This window comes from Felis catus, chromosome B2 (assembly GCF_018350175.1).
Source record: "Felis catus isolate Fca126 chromosome B2, F.catus_Fca126_mat1.0, whole genome shotgun sequence".
In the NCBI taxonomy this organism is placed as follows: Eukaryota; Metazoa; Chordata; class Mammalia; order Carnivora; family Felidae; genus Felis; species Felis catus.
The window spans coordinates 40,746,743-40,769,243 of record NC_058372.1 but is presented as its reverse complement, the minus strand read 5'-3'; the positions used below and the strand labels follow the sequence as shown (position 1 = coordinate 40,769,243).

General features: G+C 47.0%; 1 protein-coding gene across 1 annotated transcript; it reads left to right on the top strand.

The window, feature by feature from the left end:
• Nucleotides 1-4,854: 4,854 nt before the first annotated feature.
• Nucleotides 4,855-21,941, top strand: PRPH2 (peripherin 2). Its single transcript, NM_001042568.1, is given in 3 exon segments — nucleotides 4,855-5,538; nucleotides 18,504-18,750; nucleotides 21,659-21,941. Coding segments are annotated over 3 exon segments (1,041 nt in total). The 5' UTR covers nucleotides 4,855-4,957; the 3' UTR covers nucleotides 21,872-21,941.
• Nucleotides 21,942-22,501: the final 560 nt, after the last annotated feature.

Sequence of the window (22,501 nt, the reverse complement as noted above, 5' to 3'; positions counted from 1 at the left end):
CAGCCTCCACCGTCAGCATGGAGCTCAACATGGGCTCAATCCCATGACTCTGGGATCATGACTTGAGCTGAAATCAAGAGGTGGACACTTAGGGGTGCCTGAGTGGCTCAGTCGGTTGAGCGTCTGACTTTGGCTCAGGTCACGATCTCACGGTTCGTGACTTCGAACGCCGTGTCGGGCTCTGGGCTGACACCTCAGAGCCTGGAGCCCGCTTCGGATTCTGTGTCTCCCTCTGTCTGCCCCTCCGCTGCTTGCACTCTGTCTCTTGCATTGTCTCAAAAATAAATAAACATTAAAAACAAAAAAAAGAGTTGGACACTTAACTGACTGAGTCACCCAGGTGCCCTGAAAACATTAAAATCTTAAGAAGAGGGAAATGATTAACCCTCTAGAAGGCAATGGAGGATAATGGTATCTATGTAGGGTGCAAGGAATAATTTCTAAAACAAGCACTAACCACAAAGGAAAAAATTGGAAAATTCTACCATTAAGAACTTATGTGAAGGGTGCCTCTGTGGTTCAGTTGGTTAAGTGTCCAACTTTGGCTCAGGTTGTGAACTCGCGGTTTGTGGGTTTGGGCCCCACATTGGGTTCTGCTGTCGATGTGAAGCCTGCTTTGGATCCTGTGTCTCCCTCTCTCTCTGCCCCTCCCCTGCTCGTGCGCTCTCTCTCAAAAATAAACATTAAAAAAAGATGAACACTTAAAAAAAAGAACTTATATGAAATTTTACTAATAAGAACTTATGATCTTCGAAAGATGACACAAAGAGAGCAAAAAGTCAAGTCGCAATTAGGAGAAAATCATTGTGACAGGTATAAATGCCCAATAAATATTATATAGAAAAATATAAGTAAGTTCCACAAGTCAATCAGAAAAGCACCAACAAGCCCAATCTGCCCATTTTTCATTGGGCTTGTTGGTGTTTTTGTGATTGACTTGTGGAACTTACTTATACTGGCAAATAATTTATGACAAGTTACGCAAACTCATTAGTAACCAGGGATATGCAAATGAAGGCCACAATTACAATCAGAGAAACAGAAGTTAAGAAGTCTGACTCAATAGTAAGAGGATGTGGCTCATATATTCACATCGGGAGAACAAATCAGCCCTGATTGCTTAAGGAAACCACTTTGGCATCACTGTGTTAAGGTGAGGATTCACACCCCCTCCTCTTCAACAGTTCTCTTAGGGTTATACCCCAGAGAAGCTTCGCTCAGCAGGAGACATGTACAGAATGTTCTAAGCAGCTCTGTTCATAAAAGCAACACAAGAAGAAAAAAGCCCCACTAAAAATCACCCATATATCTACCGACAGGAGAATGGTTCATATGTGGTATGATCTATATATGCAAACAGGCTACACTTATATGCAGCAACATGTATGATTCTTTAAAACAATTTTTGAAATGTTTTATTTATTTTTGAGAGAGAGAGAGAGAGAGTACTAGTGGGAGAGGAGTAGAGAAAGAAGGAGACACAGAATCTGCACTTGATCTTAGCTAAAAGGCCGAGAAGCGATAGGAGACACAGAATCTGAAGCAGGCTCCAGGCTCTGAGCTGTCAGCACAGAGCCCGACATGGGGCTCGACCTCAGGAACAACGAGATCATGACCTAGGCCAGAGTTGGACGCTTAACCAACTGAGCCACCCAGGCGCCCCTACCAACAACATTTCTAATGTCTGTTTTTTCTCTTTGTTCCTTTCTAGACAATGGCCCACTCTAGCTGGAGGGGGGAAATCTCCCCTTTTCCAAACAATGAAGTCATTCTATTTCTGGCCACCAGGGGGCATCCACAGACTAGCCCGGGGCTCCACTCTGCCCCTCCTCACGCTGTACAATTGATCAATTGAGGAGAAAGAGGCCCTTGGCTAATCGGGTTATCCCAGGGAGAACTATTTTTATATTTTTGTTTCTTGTTTCTACATTTTTTTCTTCCTCTCCTTCCCTCTGATTTCTCTTGTCCACATGCGTGCTGTGTGCTGGAAAGGAGTTCCCTGAGATCGTTTCACTGTCACCCACACCCTTTTTCTCTCAGGACAGGCGTCTTCAGATTCTGTGTGTGTGACGCCTGAGTCCGGTCATGCCTCTGGTTGTCTGAACATTCTCTTTTGGGGGAAAAAAACCCCTAAAAACAAAGCCAAACTCCGGAAACTGCAGTACATTCTTTTCAATGTTTCCGATGGTGAAGTGTTGAAATTCCTTGGAGAGGCACAAAGCTTGTTTAGAAGCCAAGTCTTGGTTATTAGAAGAGTGATCACTCCGGATAATGTTTTCAATCCAAAATGTGGTGTGACAATAAAACAATAAGACTAATTTTCCTGTGTGTCTTAGAACCTGGCCTTGGCCACTCCCAAAATAGAGTTCAAACTTGAGTGGAACAATGGAATAGCTCTTTTGTTCTCAGGTGACTGAGCTGGAGGGAAAAAAACGTACGTCTTTATAGCTTTGTTCCGTATCTCCCCTCTCTGGAGAAATACTCGTTTGATTCTTAGTAATTTGGAGATCTTAAAGAGGAGCATGCAAATAGTGGATATAGTGGATCCAATTTTCCCCACATAAGGGAAGAAAGGAGGTTCCAGGTGGGAGAGCTGAGCCACTTACTACCCTGAGCTGATGGGCAGCATGGTATTAGGTGGGCACAAATTTGAGGACAGACTTGGTTTGTTCTTAAAACTCCTTGTGCTTATGCATAGACTCTTTGAGAAGGGGCAGTGCTGAGTCATCGGGAATGTGTGTTTTAGATTTTAATGGAGATAGATAAATTATGCTCCAAAAAGTCACAGCCTAAAACAGCCCCAAAACCACCCGATTAAAAAGTGGGCAAAAGTCCTGGGCCAGACGCCTCACCAAAGAAGGCATATAAACATATGAAAAGATGCTCTGCATCATACATTATCAGGGAAATGCAAATTAAAGCCACAGTGAGATGCCAAAAATCCAGAATGCTAACACCCAAAATGCTGGCGAGGTCATGAAGCAACGGGAACTCTCCTCCATTGCTGGTAGGAATGCAAAATGGTACAGCCACTTTGGAGGATAATCTGGCAGTTTCTTACAAAGCTAAACGTACTCTCACCATATGACCCAGCAATTGTACTCTTAGATATTTACCCGAATGAGTTTAAAAGTTCTGTCCACAGAAAAACCCACATACAAGGATTTATAGCAGTGTTTTATTTATAATTGCCCAAAATTGGAAGCAACCAAGATGCCCTTAAATAGGTGAATGGATAAACTGTGGTAAATCCATATTAGTGGAATATTATTCAGCAATTAATAGAAATGAGCCATCAAGCCACAAAAAAGACATGAAGAGACACCAAGTGCATACTGCTAAGGGAAATAAATCAGTCTGAAAAGGCTATGATTCCAATTATATGACATTCTGGAAAAGGTAACACTGTAGAGGCTGGCTGCCCAGAGTTGGGCAGGGAGGAAAGGAGGAAGGAATAGGTGGAACATGAGATTGTTAAGAGCAGCGAAATTTTCTTGTCCGATTCTATATGATCTAATAGTGGATGCGTGACATTATGCATTTGGCAAAGCTCGCAGAATGTAAAACACAACAAGCAAGACCTAATGTAAACTATGGGCTTTAGTTAATAATAACAATAATACCAATATTTGTTCATTAGTTGTAACAAATGTACCACAGACGCTACATGGTAATTCTAGGGAAAACTGGTTGTGGGAAAGGAGTTTATGGGAATTCTCTGTACTTTCTTTTCAATTTTTTTCCAATGAAAAAATTTTTAATGTTTATTTGTTTTTGAGAAAGAGAGAAAGAACATGTGAGGAGGGGAGGGGCAGAGAGAGAGGGAGACACAGAATCTGAAGCAGGCTCCAGGCTCTGAGCCGTCAGCACAGAGCCTGACGCGGGCCTTGAACTCACAAACTGTGAGATCATGACCTGAGCTGAAGTTGGATGCTTCACTGACCGAGCCACCCAGGCGCCCCTTGAAAAAAATTTTTTTTTTGGTTTTGGTAAACCTAAAACTGTCTTAAGAAATAAAATCTGCTAATTAAAAAAAAAAAATTATAGACTCATCATTTCTATCTCCATTTCTATTGTTTTTGTTTATACTGTTGGGTGACAGAATTTTGATAGATGTTCAATCCGATGGATCAAATTCGGTCTTTTATTATTACCTTACTTGCACTTCCCTGTGTTCTACTCAGATTGAACATCTTTTCCAGATTGGACTTTTCAAGTTTGCCTGCCATAAATCATCTGTTCCTGTCTTTTACCTGTTTTGCCAGTCAATTTTCGATCTTTTGACTGTGCAATTGTGGGGGTTTTAAAATAAACAAACGCTTACTAATTTTTTATTTTTTTACGTGTTGTAAATGTTTTCTTACAATCTGTCATTTCTTTTTCAACTAGGATGACAATGTCTTTTGTCTCATAGAAAGTTTCAGATTTGAAGGCGTTTGGCCTGGAAACGGGCTTCTGGGGAGACCCGTGATCTGGGCCAGACCTCAGGGAGAGCCCATTCCCCTGGCCAGTCTTGTTTCTGTTCCTGATTCTTCATGTTGAACCCAGAGCTCTCTGCTCCGGGGCGCTCGTGGAGGCTCCTTCTGGCCATGTTCTGAAACTAGCACGGCTTTATCTAATGGGATGAAGCTGGCTAAAGAGATTAGCGTGAGGTCTTGTGGACCCCACTTTTAATCTGCAGCGTTCAGGCTCTCCCTCCTTGGCTGGGAAGGACGCTGCCGCAACACCGCGGAGACTGGCCCCTTCATGAGCGGCGACTCTGAGGCCCCTGTTACCACTACTGAGTTAACGGGGGTCCCGGGCTAAGGGGCTCAACATGGGCAGCTCCCGGAGCAGCTCCCTGAAGCGTGGGCCACCTGCTCCCTTCCCAAGGCCCTGAATCTTCAGCCCCTGGGCTCACTAAGGTCAGGAGTGGTTGCTGTGTCCTGGGAAGCTGCCTAGACTGCACCCAGCAAGTATGGCGCTGCTGAAAGTCAAATTTGACCAGAAGAAGCGGGTCAAGTTGGCCCAAGGGCTCTGGCTCATGAACTGGCTCTCCGTGTTGGCTGGCATCGTCATCTTCAGCCTAGGGCTGTTCCTTAAGATCGAGCTGCGGAAGAGGAGTGATGTGATGAATAATTCAGAGAGCCATTTTGTGCCCAACTCCTTGATAGGGATGGGGGTGCTGTCCTGCGTCTTCAACTCTCTGGCTGGCAAGATCTGCTATGACGCCCTGGACCCCTCCAAGTATGCCAAGTGGAAGCCCTGGCTGAAGTCGTATCTGGTCGTCTGTGTCCTCTTCAACATTGTCCTCTTCCTGGTGGCCCTCTGCTGCTTCCTAATGCGGGGCTCCCTGGAGAGCACCCTGGCCCAGGGGCTCAAGAATGGCATGAAGTACTACCGAGACACAGACACCCCCGGCCGGTGTTTCATGAAGAAGACCATCGACCTGCTACAGATCGAGTTCAAATGCTGCGGCAACAATGGCTTTCGAGACTGGTTTGAGATTCAGTGGATCAGCAATCGTTACCTGGACTTCTCCTCCAAAGAAGTCAAAGAGTGAGTGCTCTCCAGTCCTGGGGTCAGAGCTAGCTGGGGACTCGGAGGCCCATGGGGTGCTGTGTGTGCACGACTTAGTACTGTGTGTGTGAGGCTGGATTCAGCTGGCCCATATGAAATTGCCGATACACTAACATTTTTGACCTATAAAGATGGCGGTATCATACACTCAACCTAATGTCCGGCTAAGGTGGGAGGAAGGTGTCAAGTTATATAAGTTGCTTGGACAGGAGTCTCCAGGGAGGAAGCCCCAGCCAGGCATGTGTGTCTACTTCATACCGTAGGGATGAGGCACTCATAGATGACATCTACTGAGACGTTATTTGGCTTTTTTGTCTTGTTCACTCGATGTTGATGGGTTCAGTCCCAGAAGCTTAAATTCCCTGGTGAGTTCGCTTGTTTTCCAACCTTCTGACACCAGCATCCATTCTCAAGGTGTTTGTCCTTGGGTGTGGTGGCAAGAGCAGAGGACAGGGCAATTAGGAAGTCTAGGCTGTAGGTTTGGCTGTATAATTTGGCTGTAAATTAGCTTGTGATCTTGGGTGAGTGGCTTGCCACTCTGGATTCTTGCTTGCCTATTAAAAAAAATTTTTTTTTTTTAGTGTTTATTTACTTTTGAGAGAGAGAGAGACAGACAGAGAGACAAAGCAGGAGAGGGGGAGTGACAGAGAGAGAAGGAGACGCGGAATCCGAAGCAGGCTCCAGGCTCTGAGCTCTCAGCACAGAGCCCGATGTGGGGCTTGAACCCACAAACCGCGAGATCATGACCCAAACTGAAGTTGGACACCTAACGGACTGAGCCAACCAGGTGCCCCATTCCTTGCCCATCTTTAAAATGAAGGCATTGGAATAATTTTTTAAATTAATTTATTTTTTTAGTAATCTCTATACCCAACCTGGGGCTCAAACTCACGACCAAGAGTCCCGTGCTTCTCCAACAGAGCCGGCCAGGCACCCCTGGAATAGATAATCTTGGAGGTCACCTCCTAGCTCTGTCTAGGCATACAGCAAGTGCTTATTAAAGAGTCTGGCATACAGCAAGTGCTTATTAAATGCCAGCTGGTGTTTACTTCTTGAATCACGATAGTGTGAGGCGATAAAGTTTCTAAAGTATTTGTGGTGCGTGTAAAAATAAAATCCTGAAGTGTGATGTAGGGAGGTACTGGTGAGGAACAGAGAAACTCATCCTTTGTGCTGGAGGTAATAGCGGCTCACTCCGGCACACTGTTCTTCCCAAGAGACTCGCCGTTGTGGGTCTCAGGTCATTTTCTAGGGAAAGGGCGGCCGGTCCTGAGACACTGGCTTTTCTTTTACCTCTTCTTTCCATCCCGCTCAACCCCTTCCCTGGCTGAGGCGAGGGGTCCGAATGGCTTTCCTGAGTAAGGCGGGCGAGTCCAAGGGAACTTGCATGCAGGGTGCTGGACACACTAACAGCAGGGCATGGCCGGAGCCCGGACAACACCTACGAAGCCCAGATGGCTAGCTTAGCTGCACCTCACATGCAAGGGAAGTCAGATTGAAGGTCATTGCTTGGGATTCTATTTTTTCCGTGGGTGAGGATTACTGTTACAAATCCCTAATTAAGGAGAGGCTTATAAATGGCTCTGCCCTTCCGAGGTGACAGGTCTGCAGGGAGGGTACAAGGTGGCATGATTTGCACAAGCTGCCCCAGGAGGGATGAGCAGAATTCCTGGGGATGGGGGTGGGAGAGGAGGAGAAGCTGAAGGTACAAACAGCCTTTGTGAGCAAATAAGAAAGAGCTGTCATTTTTTCCTATCATGTTCCTTGATTGCCTTCTGCACTGATTTGTCATTGGACAGACTTACAGAATCTCTCCGTAATCCCCAAATCTCCTTTTGTCCCAGAGCAGAGAAATTCTCCAGGTTGCTCTACTCTCAGTGGTTGGCAGGTCTAAATTTTCAGTCAAACCGTAAGCTTGATCAGAACCACCTCCATGCAGGGTAGCTGGCTGGCTCAGTCGGAGCATGAGACTCTTTATCTCAGGGTGTAAGTTTGAGCCCCATGTTGAGTACAGAGATTACTTAAAAATAAAATCTTACAAACTAAAAGCAAAAAAACCCAAAACACCCCCAAAACAAAACCCCCCACCTCCATGCTTCATACCAACTTGTTGGAGTGAAACTATCTTAACTCCAGTGACCTGAACAGTTTCTCTGTTACACAAGAAAATATGGTGACAACATTAAGAGAAACGAAAACAGGAAAAGGAATTCAAGCCAGGTTCTTACCCACAAAAAAGAAAATGGCTTTCAATTTTCCACCTTCCTGTTCAGTCACATGAACATTTACATAATAAGTACTGTAACCACGGTATAAATACAACTGAGCACCCCATTTGGTAATCTGATAATATAGTATTTGCATAATGTCCAAAACAATTATGCCCCCCCCCACCTCCCCAGCTTTGTTTAAATATAATTGACAAATAACATTGTGTACGGTCAAGGTGCAGAAGGCATTAATTTGATACACTTGTATTACCACCCTACCATTAGCTAAGACTTGCATTACGGCACATAATTGCCATTGCTTTCTTGCGGCGAGAACATTCAAGGTCCACTCTCTTAGCGACTTTCAAGTACATAATACAGTATTGTTTGTTTTTTTTTTATTTTATTTTTTAAAACACATCCAAATTAGTTGGCATCTAGTTCAACAACGATTTCAGGAGTAGATTCCTTAGTGCTCCTTACCCATTTAGCCCATCCCCCCTCCCACAACCCCTCCAGTAACCCTCTGTTTTTTTCTCCATATTTATAAATCTCTTCTGTTTTGTCCCCCTCCCTGTTTTTATATTATTTTTGTTTCCCTTCCCTTATGTTCATCTGTTTTATCTCTTAAAGTCCTCATATGAGTGAAGTCGTATGATTTTTGTCTTTCTCTGACTAATTTCACTTAGCATCATACCCTCCAGTTCCATCCACGTAGTTGTAAATGGCAAGATTTCATTCTTTTTGATTGCCGAGGAATACTCCATTGTATATATATACCAACCACATCTTCTTTATCCATTCATCCGTTGATGGACATTTGGGCCCTTTCCATACTTTGGCTATTGTCGATAGTGCTGCTATAAACATGGGGTGCATGTGTCCCTTCGAAACAGCACACCTGTATCCCTTGGATAAATGCCTAGTGGTGCAATTGCTGGGTCGTAGGGTAGTTCTATTTTTAGTTTTTACCATACTGTTTTCCAGAGTGGCTGCACCAGCTTGCATTCCTACATAATACGGTATTGTTAAATATGATCCCCAGGCGGTACATGAGATCCCCACAACTTACTCACCTTAAAACTGGAAGTTTGTAACCTTTGACCAGTCTCTTCCCTTCCCTCTCCCTGCCCTCAGCGACCGCCATGCTAGCCTCTGTTTCTATATGTTTGGCTTTTCAGATTTTACATGCAAGTGATGTCATCCAGGACTTGTCTAAAATGATCATGTTTTTTAATTTTTTTTTAAATTTTTTTATTTTTGGGACAGAGAGAGACAGAGCATGAACGGGGGAGGGGCAGAGAGAGAGAGAGAGACACAGAATCGGAAACAGGCTCCAGGTTCTGAGCCATCAGCCCAGAGCCCGACGTGGGGCTCGAACTCACGGACCGCGAGATCGTGACCTGGCTGAAGTCGGACGCTTAACCGACTGCGCCACCCAGGCGCCCCTAAAATGATCATGTTTAATTGGTGCATCATATTATACTCAGGGAGGCCCTTAGGTTGTTCTTCTTTGCTTCTATTAGAATACCAGTGTAAGCTTCTTTTGAGGCTTTTGCTCCTCTGTCTCTCTCTTACTTCCCTTAGGCTAAGCTTCTGGGAAGAAACTGTATCTTGGTTTTAACTTGCCACAAAGCTGGTCTCAAGACACAATGGTAGACCTGAAATGCCTCACCTACAGTCACACTCCTGTGCTGCTGAGGGTACAGCCTGATAGGGTCACTGTTGCAGAGAGAGGACCACCTCACTGTGTCCCACAAACTCTCACATTAATGACAGTGGGCAACACCTGTAAGCGAGGGCAGGCTCCTCGGGGCTGTGTCTAGAAAGCTTCATGGGCTGGATCTGCCTGAGGGCCAGCGCTGGCACAACCTTTATCTGTTGGTGGGAAGAAGGAAGGAAGAAATGAATGAGACGACGTGGAGAGGCACTTTTTCCCTCCCTTTCCCTGGATGCTCAAATTGTTTCCTGTTCTTATCTTCACTGCTTTACTTAGGAGGATTATTAAGTTTACCGGACAAAGCTGACTCCCCAAATCCTCCCCTGAACCATATAAAGTGTATTTATTTCTTTTTTTGAGAGGCCGGGCATTGAGAAGTGGTAAGCATTTACCTTTTTCTGGCGTTTCTCAGCAGCACCCTCAGGGCGAGGATCCAGGAGCAGCAGAAGCAAAGAGAAGCAGGGGTGGGGCCTCACAGGAGCCTCCCTCGCAGGTTGAGGGAGTTGGGTCATCTTCCACCAAGATTTTTTTTTTAATGTTTATTTGTTTTTGAGAGGGAGAGAGAGCATGAGCAGGGGAGGGGCAGAGAAAGAGAGGGAGACAGAATCTGAAGCAGGCTCCAGGCTCTGAGCTGTCAGCACAGAGCCCGACGCGGGGCTCGAACCCACAAATCGCGAGATCATGACCTGAGCTGAAGTTGGTCGTTCAACCAACTGAGCAACCCAGGCGCCCCTTCCACCAAGATTTTTTAAAAGGAATGCTTCATCTTTTTCTCTTTTTCCTTTCACCACCAAGTTCAGAGAGGCCAACAAAGAGGCTGGGGTGGGCCTCAGTCTCCTGGTTGACCCTGAGGACTCTGGGAGGCGATCCCAGGAGCAGTGAGCTGGCCAGAGGGTGGGAAGTCTGCAGAAAATGCACCGAGATCCTCCAGTGACACTGGTCCTGCGCGTGGGCAGTGCCTAGTGCCCATGACTTCTGGTCCTTCCTGCAGGCTGTGGGGGATCTCTTCCCATTTCACGCCATGTACACCTCGCTGGACTGGGCTACAGGGAACATTTCCAGTCCAGCTCCTGACAGCAGGGCTGGGTTCCTGCCCACAGGGCTCCCTAGGACCTCCTTAGGTATGCCCCCCACTACTGGTCCCCCAGAAAACTGAGCACGGAGCTTGTGGTCCCGACAAGCATGGAGGGGTGGCTGGTTTTTGGAGACTTCTCAAGGGAATCTTTAAGATCAAGGGCTGTTTCCTGAAGGCTCCTGATCTAAACAATATCAATTGAAGGCTTTTTATAAGAATTGACAATCTCCCCACCCCTCACCCCTCCAGTGGTCCCAGGTTCAAAAAGCCCAGTGGCCATCTCCCACCCACCTATTCTGCCCCCTATCACTATATTGCCGGGTCCCACATTTATTCTGCACAAAACCCCTCTCTGGGGCGTTTGTAATTTTTGCAGGTATTATCTCTATTTGATAGATAAAAGATCTGAGCCTCAGGTTAGATCTCACAGCAGGAAGCGGTGGGGCGGGCGGTACACTTTTACAAACTAGCCTTATTGAGATATTCACATTCCTTACAACTCACTCATTTAAAGTGGATGATTCAATGGTTTTTGGCCTCTTCACAGAGCTGTGCCACTAGTCAATGCCACAGTCCACTTTAAAATGTGCTCATCACATGGCAGGGAAACCCTGTACCTTCCAGCTTTCACTCCCTAGCTTCCACGGCCCTGCTTTATAATCGTCTCTCTGTCTCTATAGACCTCCTTCTCCTGGAATCTCATTTGCATGAAATCATAGAATATTGGTCCTTTTGGGCTTGGCCTTAAAAAAATATATTTTTCATGTTTATTTTTGAAAGAGAGAGAGGCAGAGAGAGAGGGAGAGAGAATCCAAAGCAGACTCCAAACTCAGCCATCAGCACAGATCCTGACATGGGGCTTGAACCCACGAACCGTCAGATCATGACCTAAGCCGAAGTCAGAAGCTTCACTGACTGAGCCACCCAGGCGGCCCCAGGCTTGGCTTCTTTGACTTGGTATAACGTTTTCCAAGTTCAACCAGGTTGCCACATTTGTTAGAACTTCCTTCCTTTCCATGACAAAGAATCTCCCACTGTATGGAGTGCCAGGTTCTAATTCTGTTCCTCCCACTCTGCTGTGCTGCTTTGCAGCGATGTTAAAGTTACCTTGTACAGTTTCCTTGTTAAATGAATCTATGTCCTAACTGACCGAAACTTTGAATTCTCCCGGCCACTTTGGGGGTGGTGCCTCATTGTCCCCTCTCACCCCTTCTTGTCCTCCATGCTGTCCTCCTCCAGAGGGACACTGGAAGGTGTGGGCAGAGATGCTTGAGAAACTTCTGTGGATCATGACTAGATTCCAGTGCTTCTGTGCCAGGGTCTCAGAAAAATACGAGGTAGCCGCATAGGAACCAGAGATCCTGCCCAGGCTCCCCATGGCCTTGGGCATGCGAGGCTGGGCTCTGCTCTGCCTTCTGTGTTTACTTTCTCACCGGCTCCGGCCTGGTGCTTCTGGGGGTGGGGAGATGCTCCGTTATAACTGGGGGAGGCCCTCGGAGGGAGGAGCAGAGTCCAGGGATGCGGCCTCCCTCAGCGACTGAATCTTCTTCAGAGCAAGTTATCGAGACACAGGTTTGGAGTTCTCAGACAGCGCTTCTTTTATTTTATTGCATTTCAACTTTTGTCATGGAAACTTTCAAGCATTCACAAAAGCAGAGAGATTATCCTGAATTTCCATGTACACCTTTCCTAGCTTCAACAAATATGCACATTTTCACTTTCTTGTTTCATCTATATCCCCCTTCCAAAGACACATTATCCCCTCTGAGTATCTTTTTTTTTTTTTTAATTATTACTGATTTATTTTTTTAAATGTTTACTTTATTTTTTTAATGTTTATTTATTTTTGAGAGACAGAGAGAGAGAGAGAGAGAGAGAGAGAGAGCAGAGGAGGGGCAGAGTGAGGGAGACACAGAATCCGAAGCAGGCTCCAGGCTCTGAGCTGTCAGCACAGAGCCTGACGTGGGACTCGAACTCATGAGCCATGAGATCATGACCCGAGCTGAAGTCAGATGCTTAACTGACTGAGCCACCCAGGTGCCCCTTAAATGTTTACTTTTTGAGAGAGAGACAGAGAGAGACAGACAGAGAGAGAGAGAGAGAGAGAGAGAGAGAGAGAGAGAGACGGAGCATGAACAGAGGAGGAGCAGAGAGAGACAGAGACACAGAATCCCAAGCAGGCTCCAGGCTCTGAGCTGTCAGCACAGAGCCCGATACAGGGCTCAAACTCACGAACCGTGAGATCATGACTTGAGTCGAAGTCAGACACCCAACCGATTGAGCCCTCCAGGCGCCCCTACCCTCTGAGTGTCTTAAAGCAAATCCCGACCTTCATTTCCTTTCACCTATAAATACTTTAGGAGGCATTTCTAACAGGTACAGAGGGTTTGCTTGTTTTTTGCTTTTTTGTTTTTGTTTGATATAAGCACAATAGTAATCATGCCCAACAAAACCAGCAGCAATCTCATCTAATATCTGGTCTGTTCAATTTTCTCTTATTGTTTCAAAGTATCTTTCACAGTTGATTTGTTCAAATCAGGATCCAAACCAAGTCCACACTTTGCATTTGGTTCTCTGATCTCTTTCATCTCCTTTTCTCTGTAACGGTTACTGTCCAGCCATGTGAGTACTGGAGGAACTGGGCCACTTGTTCTGAAGAGTTCGTTCCTCACATTCTGGATTGAGCAGTTGCAGCCAAGTGGTGTCATCTAACTTGTTCTTCAGTCCCCTGTGTTTCCCCCATAAGCCAATAGTCAGGGTGTGCTTGGATTCAGGTTTGGTTTTGGCAAGAACACTTCCTAGGGTGCCCTGTGTATATCTTACTGCATCACATGAGGAGGGACATGAAGTCTTCAGACAATTCCTTTCAAGGTCCCCATTGCTTTCTGGATAAGCAGAGCTTTAGTGTCTCGGGGTAAAAGGCCTTGGCACCAGAAACCATCAGCCAGGAGGGCTTGGCCTCGAACCCTCAGCCTGAGGGAGAAGCTGGCACCAAGCCCTCTCACTTTCTCATCCCAACCAGGGAACCTACAGGCTACAGGCTCCTTTCACTCTTCCTGAACAATTTATAGACATCTCAAGAAGACTAGACCTTGGCTAGGAGCTCCCTGAGGGCTGGACTGTGTCTCCCCTCAGCTTGAGGCTCTCCACGGGCAAGGCTGTGTCTCCCCTCAGACTGGGGCTCCCTGAGGCAGGGGTGTGTCTTCTCCTCAGGCTGGGGCTCCCTGAGGAGAAGACCCAAGTTAGCATGGGGGAGGCAGGCCTGGCTTCATGGAGGTTGTGGCTTCCCCGGACCCCCAGCCTGAGATCTGTTGGAGTCCCGTAATTATAGAAATAGCCCTCCCTCTCCCGTAGAAGAATCACCTTGTTTACTCAGTGCTTGTCCTGGTTCTAACCACAGATTAAGGCCCCACTCACCCTCTTAAGACAAAGCTCCTTAGGTGGTGAGCTGGCTATTTATATCAGAGTATTTCCCAGGCTACAAATCTTGCTCTGCTCAGGGCTCACCAGGGCTTGTAAGGGTCTTGATTAAGGTAGGACCTGTTTTGGATATAAAGTACTGTAGGTATTGAGGGAGGACACAAACAGGAGACACAGCCCTGCCCTCAGGGAGCCCCAGTCTCAGGTGGGAGACAACCCTGTCCTCAGGGAGCCTCAGTCCGAGGCAAGACAAGCCCTGACCTCAGGAATCCCCAGTCTGCGGGGGGGGGGGGGGGGGGGGGGGGGGGGGGGAGGGGGGAGCATTGTGGGGGGAGACACGGCTCTGCCTTAAGGAGACTAGCAAGGTGGCTTCCCCATTTGGGGGAGTGAGTGAGGTGAGGTGGGAAGATAAGTGGTCTCCAGAAGGCCAGCCTGCAGAGTGAGGGTAGCTCAGATCCTCTCCTGGCCTCAGCCCACACAACTGCAGGCCTGGCCTTCACTTCAGATATACATGTACTATGTATGGGGCAAGTCTGTAGGCTTTACCCCAGCTTAGGGACACCTGAGAGTGCATAAGGAGAGAGAATGGTGGACAGGAAAGGGCTTCTGGGGCAGGGAACAAGGGAGGGAATCACGCTTTCTCATGAAGTTTAAATAGAAAAGCCAACATACAGGAGAGAGACCTGTGAGGCTCTGAAGAAACTCTGATGGGAGGAGTGGGCAATTGCTGTGGGCTGGTCTTCCACTTCCTGTTTGGCTTTGGGTGAGGCCCCGCCCTGCCCTGCTCAGGGCACCACTTCTGCCTCCATAGAACAATCTGGTGGATTGCAAGGTCCTGCCCAGGTGGCTCTGCGTGGGGCCTTCTCTGAGGGCCTGTGTCAAGCACATTCCTCACACTGACTCACTTAGAGCTCCCCACGGCTGCCGAGAGGGGGCTGTAGTTATCCCCACCTCACACAGGTCCAGAGGATGAAGTCCCACAGATCAGAAATGTAGATTTGCGACTCAAAGGCTGGCTCCTCCCACTATACCCACTCCTCTCATGGGGACATTGGGAATGGCCCAGGTGGGATGTTGTGCTGCTGGGAGCAGGCCCAAGGGACAGCCTGCAGGTCAGGCAGAGGGACAAAGAGCATCTGAGCTCGGAGACCCCAGCCTCAAAGAGGCCTGCTGGGGCTGGTCATCGGTGGGAGACTACTGTCTGCTGAGGTGTCCAGGGACTACTGGCCCCTCAAGAGGGGGGCAGGAGACCCAAACTGACAGCCCTTCTGCTTCAGTCCTCCCACCCGGGACCACCTTGGGCCCCACCGCCAGGTGCCAAGCGACAGGCTGCAGGGGGAGAGCAGAGTGGTTTCTGCTCCCACCGTGCTCTTGGTGCACTCAGTTGGGCTCAAGTAAGTACTTCAGTAGCAACCACTTCAGCCAGTGACAAATGTCTGATACGGCCTCAGGCCAGGGGTGAGCTCTGCCCTCACAGACATGGTTGCTATCCTCACAGAAGGCTCTCAGAGCCTCTTCCTCACAGTTGGCAGAGACCCTGCCACCCGATCACAAGTGACTATTGCCCAGTGGTGGTGAATGGTCTGTTCCATTGCCACAGCTGTTGCTTGAGGGCACATGGAGCACATGTGAAGGCTCTCATTCCTCCACCCTGCCCAGCCTCAGCCATGAGTTCACATTCACTGTGCACTTATTATGTGCCAGCCACTTTTCTAAGACCTTTTACACACATCCCTTCATATGATCCTCATGTCAACTCCATTTTACAGATGAGGGAGCTGAGGCCCAGAGAGGGTAAGGACCTTGTCCAGAGGGATGAGCTGGGAGTAAGTTCAGGTGTCCTGTGCACCCAGGACCACCCATTCTCTCAGCTGGGGTCCTGTCTAGGAAGTAGAGGTCAGGGACTGCAGACCATTGGAAATATGGTCACCATAACCCAGGTGAGGACTTTTCTGGAACCAAGGAGGCCACATTGTACAGAACCTTCCTAAAGTCCTAATCATACTGATCAACAGTTCACAGAAAAGGAACCACAAATGGCTCTTCCGACATATCAGAAGATACTCAACTTCATTCGTAATGAGAGAAATGGCAATTGAGACAACCCTGAGATACTATTTTTCATCTCTCAGGTTGGCAAAGATCAAAAATCGAACCCATGTGGGTACAGCATGAAGGGTACGTTCTCTTGTGCATGTCTGTTAGGGGTATGATTCTACACACGCCAGGGAGAAATATGGCAGGGGTCTAGGGCGGTCACAGATGGATCCACACTTTGATGCAGGGATGCCCCCTCTAGGAATTTACCCTCTAGATATAGCCACAATATGCACAATGTTTAAATTAACAGGAGATTGGGAAAGCCCTAAACATCTATCAGTAGGGAACTGACTAGTGCCCCAGGACCATCTGTGCAACGGCAATACCGTGTAGCTCATTAAAAACCTGGAGAATACTCTCTATTGATAGATATAAAAAATCTCTAAGATACTGCTAAGGGAAAAAAGAAAGGGGCAAGACAGGACGTTATCATTTGGGTAAAAAACAAGAAGAAAAAGAACATTTGCAGAATCTGTGTTTGCTTATCAGGTATGAAGTCTTTTTAGAAGGACAGACAGTTGGCTACAGTTTGGGGGGATCTGGAGGCCAAGGGACAAGAATGAGTTGGAGATTAAACATGGACATTTAGAAGCTAAACACTGAAATTATCATTTCAATGAATATTGAAAACAGTTTCTATTATTTATGTTTATTATTGAGGTATAGTTTACATGCAACATTAGTTTTCGGATACAACATAACGATTTGCTATTTGCATATATTGCAAAATGAGCCCCACTATGCATCTAGTTAACATCTATCACTATACCTAGGTACAGAATTTTTTTTCTTGTGATAAGAAACTTTTAAGATTTATTCTCTTAGCAACTTTCAATACAGCATTATTAACTATAGTCACGATGCTGGGTATTATATCCCCAGGACTTTTGGCCACTTTCACCCATTCTGCCCATCTCCCACACCTGTCCTGGCAACCACAACTTTCTTTGGTTTGTTTTTAGATTCCACATGTAAGTGAGATCATATGGTATTTGTCTTTATTATTTCACTTAGCATAATGTACTCAAGATCCACCCACATTTTTGCAAATGGCAAGATTTCTTTTTATAGAGATGAATAATATTCCTGTGTGTGTGTGTGTGTGTGTGTGTGTGTGTGTGTGTGCACGTGCATGTGCGTATGTGTGTGTATGTACCAAAGTTTCTTTATCCATTCACCTATCAATGGACACTTAAGTAGTTACCATGTCTTGACTTTTGTAAATAATGCTACAATGAACACAGGGATGCATGTATCTTTTTGATTTAATGTTTTCTTTTTTTCTTCTTTAAGATTTTATTTTTAAGTAATTTCTATACCCAATGTGGGGCTCGAACTCACAACCCCGAGATCAAGTGTCGCATGCTTCACTGACTGAGCCAGCCAGTGACCCTGAGGTTAACGTTTTCATTTTTTTCAGATAGATACCCAGAATTGGAATTATAGTTTCTATTTTAAATAATTACATTTCTATTCTCATACATTCTACTCTCATGTTTGTAAAAGTCTGTGCAACTTAAAAAAACCTTGTGATTCAAGATAACATGCATACACTCAGGTGCACAAATCTTAAGTGTGCAGCTTGATGAATTCTGGTGCATAAAGACACCTGGGTAACCTCACTCAGGTCAGGTAGGACACACTCAGATGCCTGATGAGGATGGAGAGAACTTTCAGAGTAAAGATGTCTGCCCCTTTTGAATTCTGAACCCACATGAACGTATGGTGCGCCCTAACCAAATATATACCTACAAATGGAAGTGCAAAAGTAATACGGGCTGCAGCCTTCAGGTGAATAAGAAATTCCCACCTGGCTAGGGGCAGAGTTCACTGTGGACAGCAAGCAAGTTGAGGGCAAGGACTGTAACTATTTCCAGTCTCATTCCCTGTCCCTGCACGGGCCCTGGGCTACAGCAGGCCTTCTGGAAATATATACTGAACAGAACCCATCTGGCCAGAGGGAGCCTTGGTCCCTAGTGACTTTTTAGAGGTAAGGTTGCAGAGGGGCTGCGGGGCAAAGGCTGTTGGCCACGAACGCTAGGCAGTCCTGTTCCAGTCACCACCTGTCCTACCAGGCTGACACGGTTCCAAGAAATTGCTGCATGCAGAGGCCTGGCAGTACAAAGCGTGGTTGGATGCATTTCTGTATTCCTTATTTACTCGCTTCTTGATTTATCATCTGTCTCAACCCTCAAGAACACAAACTCTAGGAAGTAGGGACATTGGTTCTCTAGCGTCATTTCTCCACCTTCAGCTTCTAGAACAGTGGCTGGCACATAGTAGGTGCCTTTATTATTTCATGAATGAATGGATGGATGGATGGATGGATGAATGAATATTACAGCTTTTCAGAGCTGTGGGATGGGAGGAACTGGCCCCTGGTGAGAAGTCTGAGAAGCCCCTAATCTTTCTCCTCCAGTCGCATCAAGAGCAATGTGGACGGGCGATACCTGGTGGATGGAGTTCCCTTCAGCTGCTGCAACCCCAACTCGCCACGGCCCTGCATTCAGTACCAGCTCACCAACAATTCGGCTCACTACAGCTACGACCACCAGACAGAGGAGCTCAACCTGTGGGTGCGTGGCTGCAGGGCCGCCCTGCTAAGCTACTACGGCAGCCTCATGAACTCCATGGGCGCCGTCACACTCCTCGTCTGGCTCTTTGAGGTAGGCTCTGGGCCAGCTGGGGGTGAGGGGAGTGGGGGTCACCTGCCCCTCTTGGATTTAACGGGTGGGGCCCAGCCTGGAGTGCTTGCCTCTCTCCTCAGAAGCAGCCCTCAGCCTTGCTGTGGGTGAGGCAGGCAGGCCTAAGTTTAAACCCCAGCACCTCTACTATTTTTTGTTTCTTTCCTATCACTCAAAAAATAATCGATAGAGGTGAAATTCACAGAACGGAAAATGAACCATTTTAAAGTGAGCAACGTAGTGGCATTTAGTACATTCACAACGTTGTACAACTACTACAACATCCGCTACCACCTCTATCTAGTTGTAAAACATTTCCATCACTCCCAAAGAGAAGCTCCTACCCATTAAGCAGCATACTTCCCATCTCCCGCCCCCCTGCCTCCCACCCCTCCAGCCCCTGGAAACCATTAATCTGTGCTCCAGCTTTGTGGATTTATCCATCCTGGACAAAATTTTATATAAATGCCATCAAAATATGTGACCTTTTCTGTCTGCCTTCTTTCACTTTGCATGTTTTAGAGGTTCATCATGTGCCTTTGTTTTTTCAGTCTGGGGTCTTGGAAAGTTACTTAACATCTCTTTATATGGGACCGACAGCACTTGGCTTTGGGATTCCTGGGGGGGATCAGGGGGTGATATGTATTATGTCCAGGAAATGGGAGCTATTTGGATTTGTGCTTCTCTCAAGATTCTGGTAGCAATTTACCTGTTATTCTAACTATTTGTGGATTTATCTGATTTCACCTATAAGGCTTAATTCCTCTCTGTACAGAACTTGGGATGTAGCAAGATGTCATTCATTCATTTATCGGAGTTATTTCTTAAACACCTGAGTGCTGGGCGCTGTCCCGGGTGCTGATTGAGAGCAAGTGTGAGTGGTAAACCAAGGTGGTACAGAGGGTGACTCCGGGGCTCTGGCTTTCAGCTGGCAGCAGAAAATCCACTCCAAAATCCAGAAGTCCAAAACCAGAAATATCAGTGGGGAAAGTTTGCCCATTAGAGGAGATTCACTGAAAGTTTCCTTTAAGTAAGTCGCTCTCTTAGTGCTATGGCATTTAACATGTAGCTGTGCCCTGGGCTGAGATGACTACTTCTAACTCACCACATCACACTGCAGGTACTGTATTGTCGGGGGATAGGCTGGCTGGGGAAGGGAGGGTTTCTTTTCATGTCAAGGCAAATGAATGACGTTTTACTGATTGTTGACTACTTGAGGCACAGTCTTGGGAATGAATGGGTAGAGCGAGGTGAGAAGCTTACTGCTGGAAGGTCAGAAGCTCATGTACCCTGAAAACCCATGAAAAGACTGAAAGGCTAACAGTGGGAAAACAGGGTTCCACTGGCTGCCTCTCAGTTTCCTCGCCTTTCCAGGAAGCTAGTGACTGTATGAGATGAGGACCAGCTCATCGTGAACAGGGAGTAAATGCTCTTGACTTTTAGCTGAGGCCTTCAGTTGGCAGAGCTCTGTGATGGGCATGAGGGTGGCTAAACTAAGATAGGGCTCTGGCTTGAGCCTTGCTCTCCTGGGCCTCACAATCCAGTTAGGAGGTGACATCTAACTCATGAACCAAAGGGAGGACCATGACCAAGTGCAAAATTCATAATGCAGCAGTAGACCTGCTTCAGGAAAGGAGGAGGGAATCGGAGTAGGAGTATGTACACCAGGAGGACGTCCTGGAGGAGGTGAGTTTTTTTCACCATAAACATTATATTAAACTTTCAACGGACAATGACAATAACGAAAACCTAAAACATCAATCACTAATGTCATCCACCACTGCAATTATAAAGTGCTCCCATAGCATTCATTTAGTAGATGTTTACTGAAGCCCTACCACCACTGGGTGCCGTTCTGTGGGCTGGGAGACTGAATGAACAAGATGCATCGGGGTGGACGGTCTCTATGAGCAGGCCTCGCCAGCTCAGAGTCTGTTATACCACGAAAGGAGAAATGTAAGAGAGTAAAGCGGGAATCTATGTAGAAACAAGGGGTAACACGATACATTGGAAAGATGCAAACAGTACTTACCACACTGATAACCAATTACAGCTGACACATCTATTCATCCTTACTGGGCACCACGTACAATGCTCTACACATCCTGACATGTCACAGCATGCACAAGAGGCAGGAGACACTCCATCTGAAAATTTGCAAACCACATGAGTAAACTGAAGTTTCTTACTCACATGGCTGGCTAAGTATCAGGACTGGGGTTTGAACCCAGGCATTTTGGCACCACAGCCTGCTACAGCGACTGCTAGTGAACAAACGCAAACAAATCACCCACTCATCCCCACACTAATCAAAATAGCAGAAGTAGAAGGAAACCACATATGATAATATTGCTTGCTGAAAAGGAGGTGACTTTTTAATTCTGTCTAGCAAATAGTTTACCCAACACCTCATATGTGCCAAACAATGTGCTAGGAACGGGATGGGGTGCAAGGAGGGGAAACCTAATCCCCCCAGGACTAATCCCCCCAGAACGGGTGAGACTGGAGAGAAAGAGGAGGCAGAATGAGTAGCAGGGTCACTCACCGAGGGCTGAAGCTGAATTGAAGGGGGAGCGTGGAGGGGAACAACGTTTAAGGCAAACAGCAAGAGGTAAAGGCTGGAGAGAAGAAAGTGTGGATGGGACCCAAAGAAGCCCAGGGTGGCCAGAAAGGGAGGAGAATAGGGCTGGAGATGAGGCTGGAGAAAAGACAGCTATTTTGAGCACCAGGCCAGGCTGGTGGGCAGGCCCTCACCAACCCAGACTCAGCAGAGCCTGTCATACTCGTAGAGCCCCCGGGGTGAACAGGCCGGTGGCTTCCAGGGTCTCCTAACAACCTCAGTCCCCACCTACTTCTCCCAGACCTCCTCTAAGTCTCTTCTCCCCACCAGGTGTCCATCACAATTGGCCTACGCTACCTGCACACAGCACTGGAAGGTGTGTCGAACCCCGAAGACCTTGAGTGCGAGAGTGAGGGCTGGCTTCTGGAAAAGAGCGTGTCGGAGACTTGGAAGGCCTTTCTGGAGAGCTTGAAAAAGCTGGGCAAGAGTAACCAGGTGGAAGCCGAGGGTGCAGACGCAGGCCAGGCCCCAGAGGCTGGCTGATGGCCCTGGGCCCCCTCCCCTCCTGAACACTGAGAAGTAGCGGACTCCAAGAAAGCGGATACCCCACTTATCCAATCTGAATCTCCCAAGGAGGGCAGCCATCTTACTACAGAGACTCTTTCTGATGGTGGGATTTAAAGTTTAGGGTCCCTAAAACCGTTTGGCAAACATTTGTTGAATGACTTAAAATATTAGCGAATGAGCCCTGGCTCAGGCCCACTACTTCCCGACATGCCCTCATGGTGGACTCAGGGCGCCTCTCAGTGGATCACTCTTCATAGCACATGAATTCAGTTCCACCCTGAGGCTACTACTGGCTGCACTGAGGGCAACTCCCCTTTTTAAGAGTTTGCCATTACAGGCTCCAAGTTGTTTCATTCTACATCCAAAGTGTCACTTGGTGCATAAGCACAGGAGTCTGAAAAATGTACTGGCCATGTCGTCATTCTTCTGTTTTTAAATGCCAAGACTGACAGGACAGCCATTTTGTTTGTGTAATTGTGCAGGGCGGGGGATAGTTATACTTTTCTAAGACTAATGGGCTCTCCAAAGCACTGAGGGCCCACGAGAGGAATTCTTCAATCATGGGGCAAGAGAACTTAAAGACAGGGGATTATTTTCCTCACCAAA